Genomic DNA, 11862 nt, shown 5'->3' with positions numbered 1-11862 from the left:
CCCTTTAACATGAGTAATTTTCGCCCCATTTCGAAGCTGCCTTTTATATCTAAGATATTAGAAAAAATTGTGTTGGAGCAGTTAAATGTTTTTTTTAAAAGGGAAAAAATATTTTAGATAGTTCCCAGTCGGTTTTTAGACCCGGCCACAGTACAGAGTCTGCTCTTTTGAGGGTCGCCAGTTATATCTTAAGAGGTGTTGACTCTGGGAGTTGTGTTGTTCTAATTTTGTTAGATCTTACTGCAGCATTCGATACAGTTGATCAAATGAACAACTACTCCTAATGGTTCCGCGATCTCGTCTAAAATGTAGAGGGGATCGTGCTTTCTCTGTGGCAGCTCCTAGGCTCTGGAATGCCCTTCTGAAAATGTCATCTAAACAAGTAACACGTCTGCCAATTTTGTTCTGACCAATTGAAAAAAAAAAATGGTGATTAAACAATTGCAAAATTAGCTTAAATCATGTCAAACCGTGCAAATTATGAATACTGTTATACTTTGTTTTCAAATTGTTAATGTTAATAACAAACATTGCATGACTACATGTATTGAGTGTGTATTAGCATTATCTGTAGTTTTCATGACAGGACAACAAGAATCAGACAATCCCATATATGAGGGAATGTTCTCAGAACGTTCTGGCAAAGTTCTCTCAAGGTTATGATCAAACGTTTATTTAAAGTTATGTGGTATTTAATAATAATAACGAAGGAACCAAAAAAGGAATATTTTATTTCTGAAATGTTTTAGTTGGATATTCATCTAACGTTTTTTAAATGTTACTACTTGTTTCAGAACGTTCAAAGAACATTCAAAAGTAACATTACCACAATGTTTGCAAAATGTTAAAATGGAATGTTCCCTTAACATTTGTGTAACCCAAAAAAAAAAAAAAGGTGCTTTTAAAGTGCCCCTATTATGCCATTTTTAAGGTTCATAATATTGTTTTGGGAGGCTCCTAAAACAGGTTTACATGCATGCAAGATCAAAAAACACTTCCGTTTTCTTATAATATACATTTAATATCGCCTCAGTTCTCAATGATTCGTAAACGATTAGTTCGAAGCAGTTCGAAGATTCAGTCTCTCTAAACCCCTCCTTTCCGTGAACCTGCTCTGCTCTGATTGGTTAGATGGCCCAGTCCTTTGTGATTGGTCTACTGCATCCAGCGCATGCTATAGTGTTTGAGGGCGAGTCAAGTTGTTCGCAGGCGGACAATGTAGAACATAGGCGGGAATTATGCAATTGTGTTACTGTGTTACAGTGAGACTGGAATTCCTGACGACTCGTTTAGGCTGTTCAGATTCTTTTTTTTTAGAGACAATAACTTTACTTACCGTGCACTGTAAGCTTTGCAACTTTGCAGATCGTTTACATTCACAGACAGCTACATTACACACTGCATGAAAGGTAATATTGGAAAATGCATAATAGGGGCACTTTAAAAAATAAAAAAATTGGATGTTTTGAACATTCAGTGAGCACTCAGAAATAAGGTTTTCATAACCTAATGGAAATGTTAGCAAAACCTTCTTAGAATACATGTCATCATACCATATTCTTCTTTTTCTTTGCTCTTTTTGACTTCTTCAAATCTTCTTCTGTTTCCATCGAATCTGAAAGAACATTCAGTTTGTATTGTTGGGAAGGCTGCTTAACTATTTAAGGGATTTCAATTAAATATTTACATACAAAAAAAGAATGTAAAGTGTATTCAGCTCCTTTTGGTTAGCGATTTCCCAGTACAGTTAAGCATAATGGGTGCTTAGTGAGTGCGAGATGTGTCTGTGTACCTTTGTGCTCTCGGTGGGGTCTGTAAGGGAAAGCCTTCCTCAGTCTGCGACACACAGAATGAACCTCCGCTTGACCCGTCAGAAACACCAGAATCCCACCTACATCAACACACACGTGTTCAGATCCCTGCATTCATGATACAGCGCTGCATGTGCATGTATCTGTGCATATCATTCATCTTCATGAGTTTTCCATCTATGTGTGTTTAACTGACCTGGCGGCAGCATACGGTGAATCTTGCAGATCTTACGGAAAGCTTCTCCAGTGTAGTTGTCCACTGGCGTGCGTTTATTAAAATGAACCGTGACCGCAAACTGACGGGCCTCCACCTATATACAGTGTTAAAACCGTCATATATTGGATAACAGTATTTTTCTTGATCATAACAGAAGTAATTTGCATATAGAAGTCTTAAACACAGAACGTTCCCCTATTTGGTTTGGTTATTTGTTGGGAATTCAATAATAACATTTAAGGAATGCTTTTTAAATTGCTTCTTTACAACCATAAAATAACATTCCCAGAACATTTCATAGAGGTTTTGAGACAACCTTAAAATAACTCATACAGAACATTTCCTAATGGTTTAATTTTTTAACCAAAAACTAACCTTCCTAGAATGTTGGTGAGATTTTTGTGACAACACATACAGAACATTCTCTATTGGTTATTTTTAGGTTGATTTTTATTTTTAATTTAACCTTCCAATTAAGAAAGCTGCAGATGACTTTGTGTGATCACCTACAGAACATTTTCTAACGCTTAAAGGGTTAGTTGATCATAACAGAAAAATATGGGTGAACTAATCCTTTAAATGTTTAATTTATCATAATCTGCAGAATACATGCCTGACGCCTTAATTTGATTTCCACTGTTTTTAATTATAAATTTGTATTAAACCATAAATACAGAAAAATTAAAACAGACAGAATTTGTAAAAAAAAATAAAACATTTCATAGGGCACTATTTTTGTAAAAATTGTAATAAATTACTTAAGTTTTATGAATTTAATTGATAATACATGCTTAATGATTATTCAAATTAAATTAAACTATTAAAATGGAATCCAAAATTTTTTTAATGGAAAACACTACATTTGGAAAAAAAATTAATAAAACAGATTTCATAGGATGTTAACATTTTAATTTTTGTTAAACTTTTAATAAATTGTGGATAAACTGTATAATTAGAAAAAAATGTTTGATTACTAAAATTAAACTTAACCATTAAAATGGAATCCAGAAACATTAAAATAAAAATAAAAAGAGAGAGAGAGAATCCAGAATCATTTAAAAACGTGGAAATTTGGGAAAAAAATAAAACTAAAAAGTAAAATTTTGTTAAACTTTTAATAAATTGTTGACTGTGTAAGTTTCAATTAAGTTTCAATTAATTAGACATGTTTTTAATTGCTAACATCTAATTTAACCATTAAACCAGAATTTCAGAAACATTAAAACGGAAAAAAAAAATTGGGGAAAGAAAAAAAAACTGATTTCATAGTGCCCAACATCATGTCAATGTGACGTGTGATAATGACATGAACACATGTTATAGAGGAGAAATAAGAGTCATATATATGAATGGGACACCTTGATGACCGGTGGAGGAGTTCGGAAGAGTCTCTTGTTCTCGGTGAAGTCCTCCACGCGAAGCGTCGCCGACATGATGATCAGCTTCATGGGTAAGCCTTTCTGTGAACCACAGATCGCATTATAGACATGCCAACCACACAGATTTAACCTCTCCATCACGCATGTTCCCGCGTGTTACCTTGTTGCGGAGTGGGACGATGCGTGACAGGAGGCCGATGAGGATATCGGTGTAGACGCTGCGCTCATGAGCTTCATCTATGATGACCACACTGTATTTCTGCAGCAGGAAATCCTGCAAAAACATGCATCATGACATGGATGTTAAGAGAATGAAGATGCATTATATAATGTAATATGTGGTGCATGTTTGTGCATGTGCATTACCTTCTGAATTTCTTTCAGCAGGACACCGTCTGTCATAAACTTGATCTTTGTGTTTTCTGTCACATTCCCCTCGTACCTGATCTGATAAGACACCACCCTGAACACACACACACATACACACACACTTATTTCAGTTTACTTCAGTTTGGCATTAAAGCTGCACAGACTTCATGCAGGATGTTTGTAAAAGCTCTAAAATAACTGCTGTCATGCACACAAACACATCAGGACAGTAGAATTAACAGAGCAGGTTAAAGTCAACATGAAATTAATTTTAAGCCTAAAAATGCTTGCATAGCTATTTGGATGAATCAAAGAATCCACCCAAAAATTATAACACCGTTTCCACAAAAAAATATGAAGCAATGCAACTGTGTTCAGCATTGATAATAATCAGAAACGTTTATTGAGCAGCAAATCAGCATATTAGAATGATTTCTGAAGGATCACGTGACACTGAAGACTGGAGTAATGATGCTGAAAATTCAGCTGCGCATCACAGAAATAAATCACTTTTTACAATGTATTCAGATAGAAAACAGTTCTTTTAAATTGTAATAACATTTCACAATATTACTGTTTTAACTGTATTTTTGATCTAATATAGCCTTGGTGAGCAGAAGAGACTGCTTTCAAAAACATAAAAAATGTTTACTGACACCAAACTTCTGAACGGCAGTGCATTTTTTTTTTAAATTTAGTTACGACTGAAATCGTGTCTCAGACAATGACCTGTCCTGTGGCAGACAGGTTTGCCTCAACTATGCTCAGAAAATAAAATGCATAAATACACCTGATGAATTGCACATAATAAGAGCAAAAATATGCATTTAAAAATATGTATGTAAAAAGGTAAAAAGGGTGCATTTTGATTTCATGTAGAATATTCTAAAATGCATTTGATTGGATAAGCTTATGCACAAACATGCACTTGTAAACATGTGTTGAATTATATAAGTGCCAAATCTCAATATTTGAAACGTAACTTTAGGTTAATGAAGAATTACGATAATGATGACGATGATTATTATTAATAGCAATAATAACAATAATCTGTCTATATTTAGTCTGATAATATATTTAATACTATAATCTGTTGTTAGAGCTACTCAAGGCTGTTCGGCACAGTGGTTTTAATATGGTTAATATGGTCATGTCATGCCTAACAACACCTCTGAACCGTGCTAACATCACTGTATTTCTTCACTGCACAGATGTCATACCCGCTGGGTAAATTCATCTCTGTGGCAACACGGTGAGACATGCTGATCGCCGCCACTCTCCTGGGCTCCGTCACACCAATAATACCACCAGAGCTGAGAAACAGAGAAGCAAACAATGAGAGACAGACAGCACAGATCATATACAGGCAGCGGCTCACCGGCTATGACGTTACCTGGCGTATCCCGCCTCATACAGGAACTGAGGCACCTGTGTGGTTTTCCCGCTGCCTGTCTCTCCAGACAACACCACACACTCTTTTTCCCTCACCGCCTCCATGATCACCTGCTCCTCTGCCAGGATCGGCAACCTCAGACGAGCCTCCTGCAATTCACATGAAGAATTACACCCGGAATCCAAAACCAAGAGCCAAATGCAAGTAAAAACGGCAAAGTCAATTGATAACTTTATTAGGACCAGCAAGATAGATCGCGTGAACCAGGCTTCAGGACTGAATCAGATCAAAGTGAATCAACCCAAAATGATTCAAATCCAAGCAAGAACTTTGTTAACAAAACCTTTATGTATAATAGGTATTCATAATGTATGTGTGCATTATATCTTTTCATAAACAATTGTAAACTAAATTGCATTATAATACTTGTAGAGTCCATTAATCATCACAATGTGTTCTAATACATTATACGTTGTCAAAATGAATTATTATAATGCATTCAAACTGTAGTTACAATTGAAGAGTTCATTTGCAAAAACCGATAACTTTTTTTTTTATTGCGCATTCCAAGTAATATCAATCAAACCTATATGTGGAGAATAATGCACCGCAATCAGCTCTTTTTTTTTTTTTTAAGTGGCGTTTATCGGTTTTTGCAAATGAAGTCTTCAATTATTCATGAGAACACCTAATGCATTAAAAGTCATAATTAATGCATTAAATACTTTCATAATGCATGATATACATAGGCTTCAAGTAAAATGATCATATTTGTTCTTTCATCTATTTATCAGTTGATAAATCCACCATCCAACATCATCATCATCATCATCATTTACATTTATGAGCTGTCAATTTTCACAGAGAGAAACATTTCAAAACCTGGATTATAATAGAATAGAATAGAATAGAAACACACTATAATAATAACAATAATCATGGAAAAACTTGAAACACACTAAAACTAAAAAAAAACTATTATAATAATAATGGGAAAACTAGCAGTCACTTGATGTCTAAGTGGGCAGTTTTTGGTCACTGCAACGTGGATCAGAATTGAATTGAATTAAACTGAACTGAATAATGTATTAATTGTGTTTGAAGAACACTAAAATTTAGCAGTCACTTAAAGTGGGCAGTTTTTCATCAGAATAAGCTGCAATGTGGACCAGACTTTATGCTGATATAATAGGTATTAATTGCATTTGAAACACACACTAAAACTTCTCATACTCACACACTTTAAAACAATCTGTTTCCTGTACCTGAATCTCCGGCAGCCGATCCACAGGAATAAACACGGCAGGTTTACAGTCTTCCTTCTTATGCATTTCCTCTTTCACGTCTTTATCGTTCTTCTCTTCCTTAACGTCAGTCTCTTTCTGTTTCGCCTCCTCTCTCAGCAGCTGCGGCTCTTCTGTGGGTTTGTCCTCCTCTTCCTCAGATGAGTCTGACCCCTCATCATCATCCTCCTCTGATGTCTCTGACTTCTCAGATCGCTCTTCATCCTTATCATCATCATCATCCACCTGTCGTCTTCTCTTTCTGTTTGCTCTGCTCACACTGCTGATCCTGACAGTAGTTGAATCACCATTCTGATCTTCATTCACAGATCTGCAAGCACACACAGTGACGTATTTTCATATATTTTCAATATAAGCTAGTCAGAGTCCTGTACGGTTTGATCTCTTACTCTTTGGTCTGGTAGAGTTTGTCTCCAGTGCCGAGTTTAGAGGTTGTGTAAAGCAGTTTGAGCTCTGAATCGGGCAGCTGAACCTCAGCTAGTTTAGATAATATATCTGCTCTCTGCGGAGAAAGAGAAACATACAAATTACTTCTATATAACAAACAGCATCAACTAAACCCAGCAGACACATCAGTCTCACAAACTCTCGCTCTCCTTACATGGGCTTTTTTCTCTTTCAGCTCCAGAACTTTCTCCAGGTTCTTCTTCTGCTTCTTTGTCAGGGCTTTTTTCTTGGCTACAGGATGCTCTACTTTTTGTTTCTTGGTTTTGGTGGTGGGCAGAACAAGAGCGTTGCAGTCGTCTACTCCTTTAAGCATGGCTCCATCTGCACACAATCGCATCACACAAAACACACACATTTGAATTGCTGATATAACAACACACACGTGTGAAAGAGTGCAGACTAGGGCTGCATGATAAATCGCATGCGATATTTAATGCGCATCTTGTCATTTGTCAGGGCTTTTTTCTTGGCTACAGGATGCTCTACTTTTTGTTTCTTGGTTTTGGTGGCGGGCAGAACAAGAGCGTTGCAGTCGTCTACTCCTTTAAGCATGGCTCCATCTGCACACAATCACACAAAACACACACATTTGAACTGCTGATATAACAACACACACGTGTGAAAGAGTGCAGACATACTTAATATCTTGAAAATGACACAAAACGAGCTCTACAGCTGTCATGTGATACTTCTACAGTATCATACCATCATAAAAACCTTCATCTAGATGATTCAGTGGATATTATAATAATTAGTGATGCATCTAAAAACCGAAGCCTTAAAATTCAACTGAAATTAGCCTTTGTTTAGAATAACTAAACAAATTACACTCCTGGGCAAAAAAAAAAGAAAAAAGAGCCAAGCCCAAAATGCCTAAACTCTAAGCTTTTAATGATCTTAACCACAAGTTATTAGTAAGAAAATTAGCAAGAATTTAGCAAATGCACTCCTGTCTCAGATAATGACACTATTAAAAGCTAAATATTTAGCCATTTTTGGCTTGGCCCTTTTTTCGCCCAGGAGTGTATATATTAATATTATAGTATTTTTTAGATCATAATCATCTATCATCACCGTCTGCATTTATGTGCGGGTTTTCTGTTTCCCTGTGGTCAAAACTGAACTTTCACTGAGAGAAACATTTCAAAAAGCTTTACTATAATATAATACAATATAATATAATATTTGTCTAAACACTAAAACTTTTACTTAATAATAAAAATAGTAGTAATAGTAGTAGTGATAATAATAATAATAATAATAATGGAATTTTGCTTTGCTTTGTGGCCATTTTAAATTATTTTTAACAATTATTTTTAATGAACTGTAAGAAATAAAAAGAAACTGATATATAAATAACAAAAACAACTTCACCTGTAAATATATGCACAAAAATCGCTTAAGTCAGTGGATTAACAGTTTACAAAAGAGTGTAATTTTACAGAGACAAGTATAGAAGAATTTTAATTGTCCTCAATTAGGGTAATTTACAGTAAATACTACATTTGCCTTAATAAACTGTGTTGCATTTAAGTCATTTTGCATACACGTTGCTTTTTCCCCAATGTTCCATGCTTGTTATTGGATGTTAAATGAATGGTTTCTGCTTCTTATTGCGTACCTAATGACAACGACTTATATTGCAGAGGTAATGATCGCGCATGCATCTTACCTTGTATCTCCACCTGCACATCTGTCTGTCTGTCTGCAGCAGCTGTCTGCGCAGATGTGCTCTGCTGTCTGCCTTTCCAGTTGTGTTTCTTTCTTAATCTGCCCATGGCAGAACTTTATAGGTCCAAACACAAACCCTCAGAGATGTGAAGCTCAGCAGAGAATGTGATGAGCATCTGTCAAGAACACGACAAGAAACTTGAAATGAACATAAAATCACAGTGCAAACATATTAACGGTCCTTAAATATGCGTCATTTTATTCAAGCAAATATTTGATGCGCGTTTTCATTTTGGGTTGAAATGTGACATCGATATCCTCCTGGGACTCATAGAGGACATTCTATTTGAGTGAATTTCTCTGAGACCCTACATGCCACAGTTTAAGGTCTGGATGTCCTGTAGAGTGCACATTCAGGGCTTTTTAGAGATATCAAATGTTTGGAGGTTTGATCATCATAAACACTCCCTCTCCTTGGTCTTTAAATATGACTGACATTGATAGAATTATCAAATTTAGCATTCTTAGGGAAATATGATAATGTTTTTTAATGATCATTTAAATCTGGCTAATAAACATCTCATAGATGTCGTAAATAAACATCTCAGAAAAATGTTATGGGGTTTCAAATCGGAATATGACTTTTTGTTACGAAACAGGGCATAATTTGCATCCATGTCTTCTGTAGAGGACACCAGGACAAACATCATGTTAATCAGGCAAGTCAATAGGGAAAGAAATTATAGATCAATATTCCTATGAAATATGAGATATTCGTATGAAAATGTTGCCAAGTTATTACTCCCATTATTACATTTCTTTTTTTTCATTATGGTTTGCCCCAAGAACACATTAATATTCAAATTAGATGCAATCTATAGATATTATATAGAATGGGAATACCAATGTATGGACAATTATGGCACATATTGCATAAAGTAAAAGAGTAGAATTGAATCATTCTGTTACATCTTTCATAACATAGTTGAGAATCATCTTTGTGCAAAGTTTGGCTAAAAATAGCCAGAAACCTAAAAACGGATTGGTGAATAAAAAAAAAACCATTGTTTTGGCCTATATATGCCTTTTCATGTCTATTTTTTATTTATTTATTTTTAATAACTTCTCCTGGCATCCTCTACAATGGACATAGAATAAAATATGAATAAAGTATATATATTTTTAAAATGTTTTTCTCAAAAAAATAAAAATAAAATAAACTTTTTTTTCTGGTTCTCAGGAGGATATATGGCTGGACATGTTTTCGTGATTTTCTCCCCAGCTACTGCTGACCAACACATCTTTTACCACTCATTGTGGCTAATTCGAGTATGTTCTGTGTTATAATGTGAGATATAGAAATCATCTTATATCTGCTCACGTGTGCTGATGTGATGTGTTTACGCTGCTCGAGATCAGCTAACAGATTAACATTCATTAAAAACCACTAAATCACTGACGCTGGAAAGCTTCTACGTTATCAAACATTGACTACATTAATAGGATCGCTACGTCCTTTATCCGCATAAAAAATTATTGTAACCAATTCATCTAAATGTCTCGATATTCGCAAAGACTCACGTGTTGATCCTGTGGTGATGTTATGCAACCTTTAAATGAGACCGATGCGCTTCAGCAGCGATAAAAGGTTCCGGGATCGATGTTTCGAGCGAGCGAATCCGGACACTAGTGCGCCGGAAGTGCTGCTGCTTTTGCATAGTTTGTGCCAAAACTCAGGCCAAAACATGCAAAGTATAATACATTAAATGCAATTAAAATAATCAAATACCATTAAATATGAAGTGTTTGAATAATATGTTTTTAATGAGTATGGCTTGTTTTGGTTTATGGAGAGCTTGTCTAAACAGGCACAAATGTATCTTTAAAAATGTCTAAAAATTGATAAAACTGATCCGAGATCAGGTAAAAACCACAGACACTTATCGCGAATTATAACTTTCAATAAGAGAAACATTTCAAATGTATTATTATTCATATTAATAAATGCCTTATATTTATATCCTGCTATATTTTATGTTTTATATTATTTTAAAACATTTGTAAAGTATAACAATAACAACAACAATAATCATACTAATAATAATGATGATGATGATGATGATGAAATATGCGCTTTGTTTTTGCAACCTTAAAAAAACTTAAAAAAACAAATTTTATTGAAGCTATATAAAAAAAGAAAAGGATATAATAGTGAATAACAAACTTTCACTAAGAGAAACATTTCAAATGTATTATTATTAATATTAATATATGTCTTTTATATTATATTATGCTATATTTTATGTTTTATATGATTTGAAACAAACATTATAATTTGTAAAGTATAGCAACAACAACAATAATATTGCGCTTTGTTTTTGCAACCTTAAAATATTTAATTGAAGCTATAAAAAAAGGATATAATCGTGAATAACAAGAACACAGCACACACATGCACCTGTAAATATGCACCGAAATTGTTTAATTCATTGTGACCAATGGATCAAGTTTACAAGAGTGTAATTTTTACAAAGAACGTACAAAAGAAATGTCAATGTCAATTGTATTTATATAGCACTATTAAAACAACACATGTTGACCAATGCGCTTTACATCATCTCGGTATAAAAACAGAATAAGAAATAATTAAAAACATCACCTATGATAGTAATAATAACAAAATACAAAACAACAACAACAATAATAATTATTGTTTATTATTATTATTATTATCAACAAGAAGAATACGCCATGACAAACAAGTGTGTCTTAATCTGTATTTTAAAAACATGTAGGTACAGAGTCAGCATCATGTAAGGGTAAGCTATTCCAAAGTCTTGGCGCTACTAATCATATGAAAAGTAAATTTTGAGTTGTTAGAAGAAGTGGGCTCAATGTAAACCAAATTTTGCACATTTTACAAATGACTTTAAATTATATGTAAATCTCTTAGAACAAACAAAAAACAAAAAAGCACTGAAAACATGTAATGCTCTGAAAGCATTGAACTTGATGTAATTTTCTTTCTTTTTTTTCCTCTGGCAGCTAATAATGTTAATTTGATAATGTGAATATGTAATACCTCATGTTCTTGTGGCATTGAATTAATAAAGCAAAAAAAAAGCTCTGATCAATGGAAAAAAAAAAAAATTTTTTTTTTTGAGTTGTTGATCTCAGTGTTCTTCCAGTCTGCTACTCAATTAGCAGATCTGATAAATAAGCCGGTGCAAGGCCATGCAAAGATTTATACACTATAAAAGAAGCTTAAAAT

At 34.2% G+C, this 11862-nt stretch overlaps 1 protein-coding gene across 2 annotated transcripts in view; it reads right to left on the bottom strand.

Moving 5' to 3' along the window:
- The window catches only part of dhx37 (DEAH (Asp-Glu-Ala-His) box polypeptide 37), a 22511-nt gene extending 12279 nt beyond the window's left edge, over positions 1-10232 (bottom strand). The window contains exons 1-14 of one of the 2 annotated variants that reach the window (XM_016520464.1): positions 10173-10232; positions 8593-8767; positions 7370-7480; positions 7075-7130; positions 6863-6975; positions 6435-6783; positions 5170-5318; positions 4997-5089; positions 3774-3870; positions 3568-3681; positions 3387-3488; positions 2008-2122; positions 1793-1891; positions 1554-1615 (exon numbers count right to left, since the gene is read on the bottom strand). In XM_016520464.1, the coding sequence (XP_016375950.1) occupies positions 1554-1615; positions 1793-1891; positions 2008-2122; positions 3387-3488; positions 3568-3681; positions 3774-3870; positions 4997-5089; positions 5170-5318; positions 6435-6783; positions 6863-6975; positions 7075-7130; positions 7370-7480; positions 8593-8698 (1566 nt within the window). In that variant the 5' untranslated portion in view covers positions 8699-8767; positions 10173-10232. Of the gene's footprint in view, positions 1-1553; positions 1616-1792; positions 1892-2007; positions 2123-3386; positions 3489-3567; positions 3682-3773; positions 3871-4996; positions 5090-5169; positions 5319-6434; positions 6784-6862; positions 6976-7074; positions 7242-7369; positions 7481-8592; positions 8768-10172 lie in introns of both variants that reach the window. The other variant, XM_016520465.1, reaches the window with a different exon arrangement.
- Positions 10233-11862: the final 1630 nt, after the last annotated feature.

Source organism: Sinocyclocheilus rhinocerous, unplaced genomic scaffold, assembly GCF_001515625.1.
Source record: "Sinocyclocheilus rhinocerous isolate Xijiao unplaced genomic scaffold, SAMN03320098_v1.1 scaffold990, whole genome shotgun sequence".
NCBI classification, from domain to species: domain Eukaryota; kingdom Metazoa; phylum Chordata; class Actinopteri; order Cypriniformes; family Cyprinidae; genus Sinocyclocheilus; species Sinocyclocheilus rhinocerous.
This window is presented reverse-complemented; position numbering and strand designations above follow the sequence as displayed.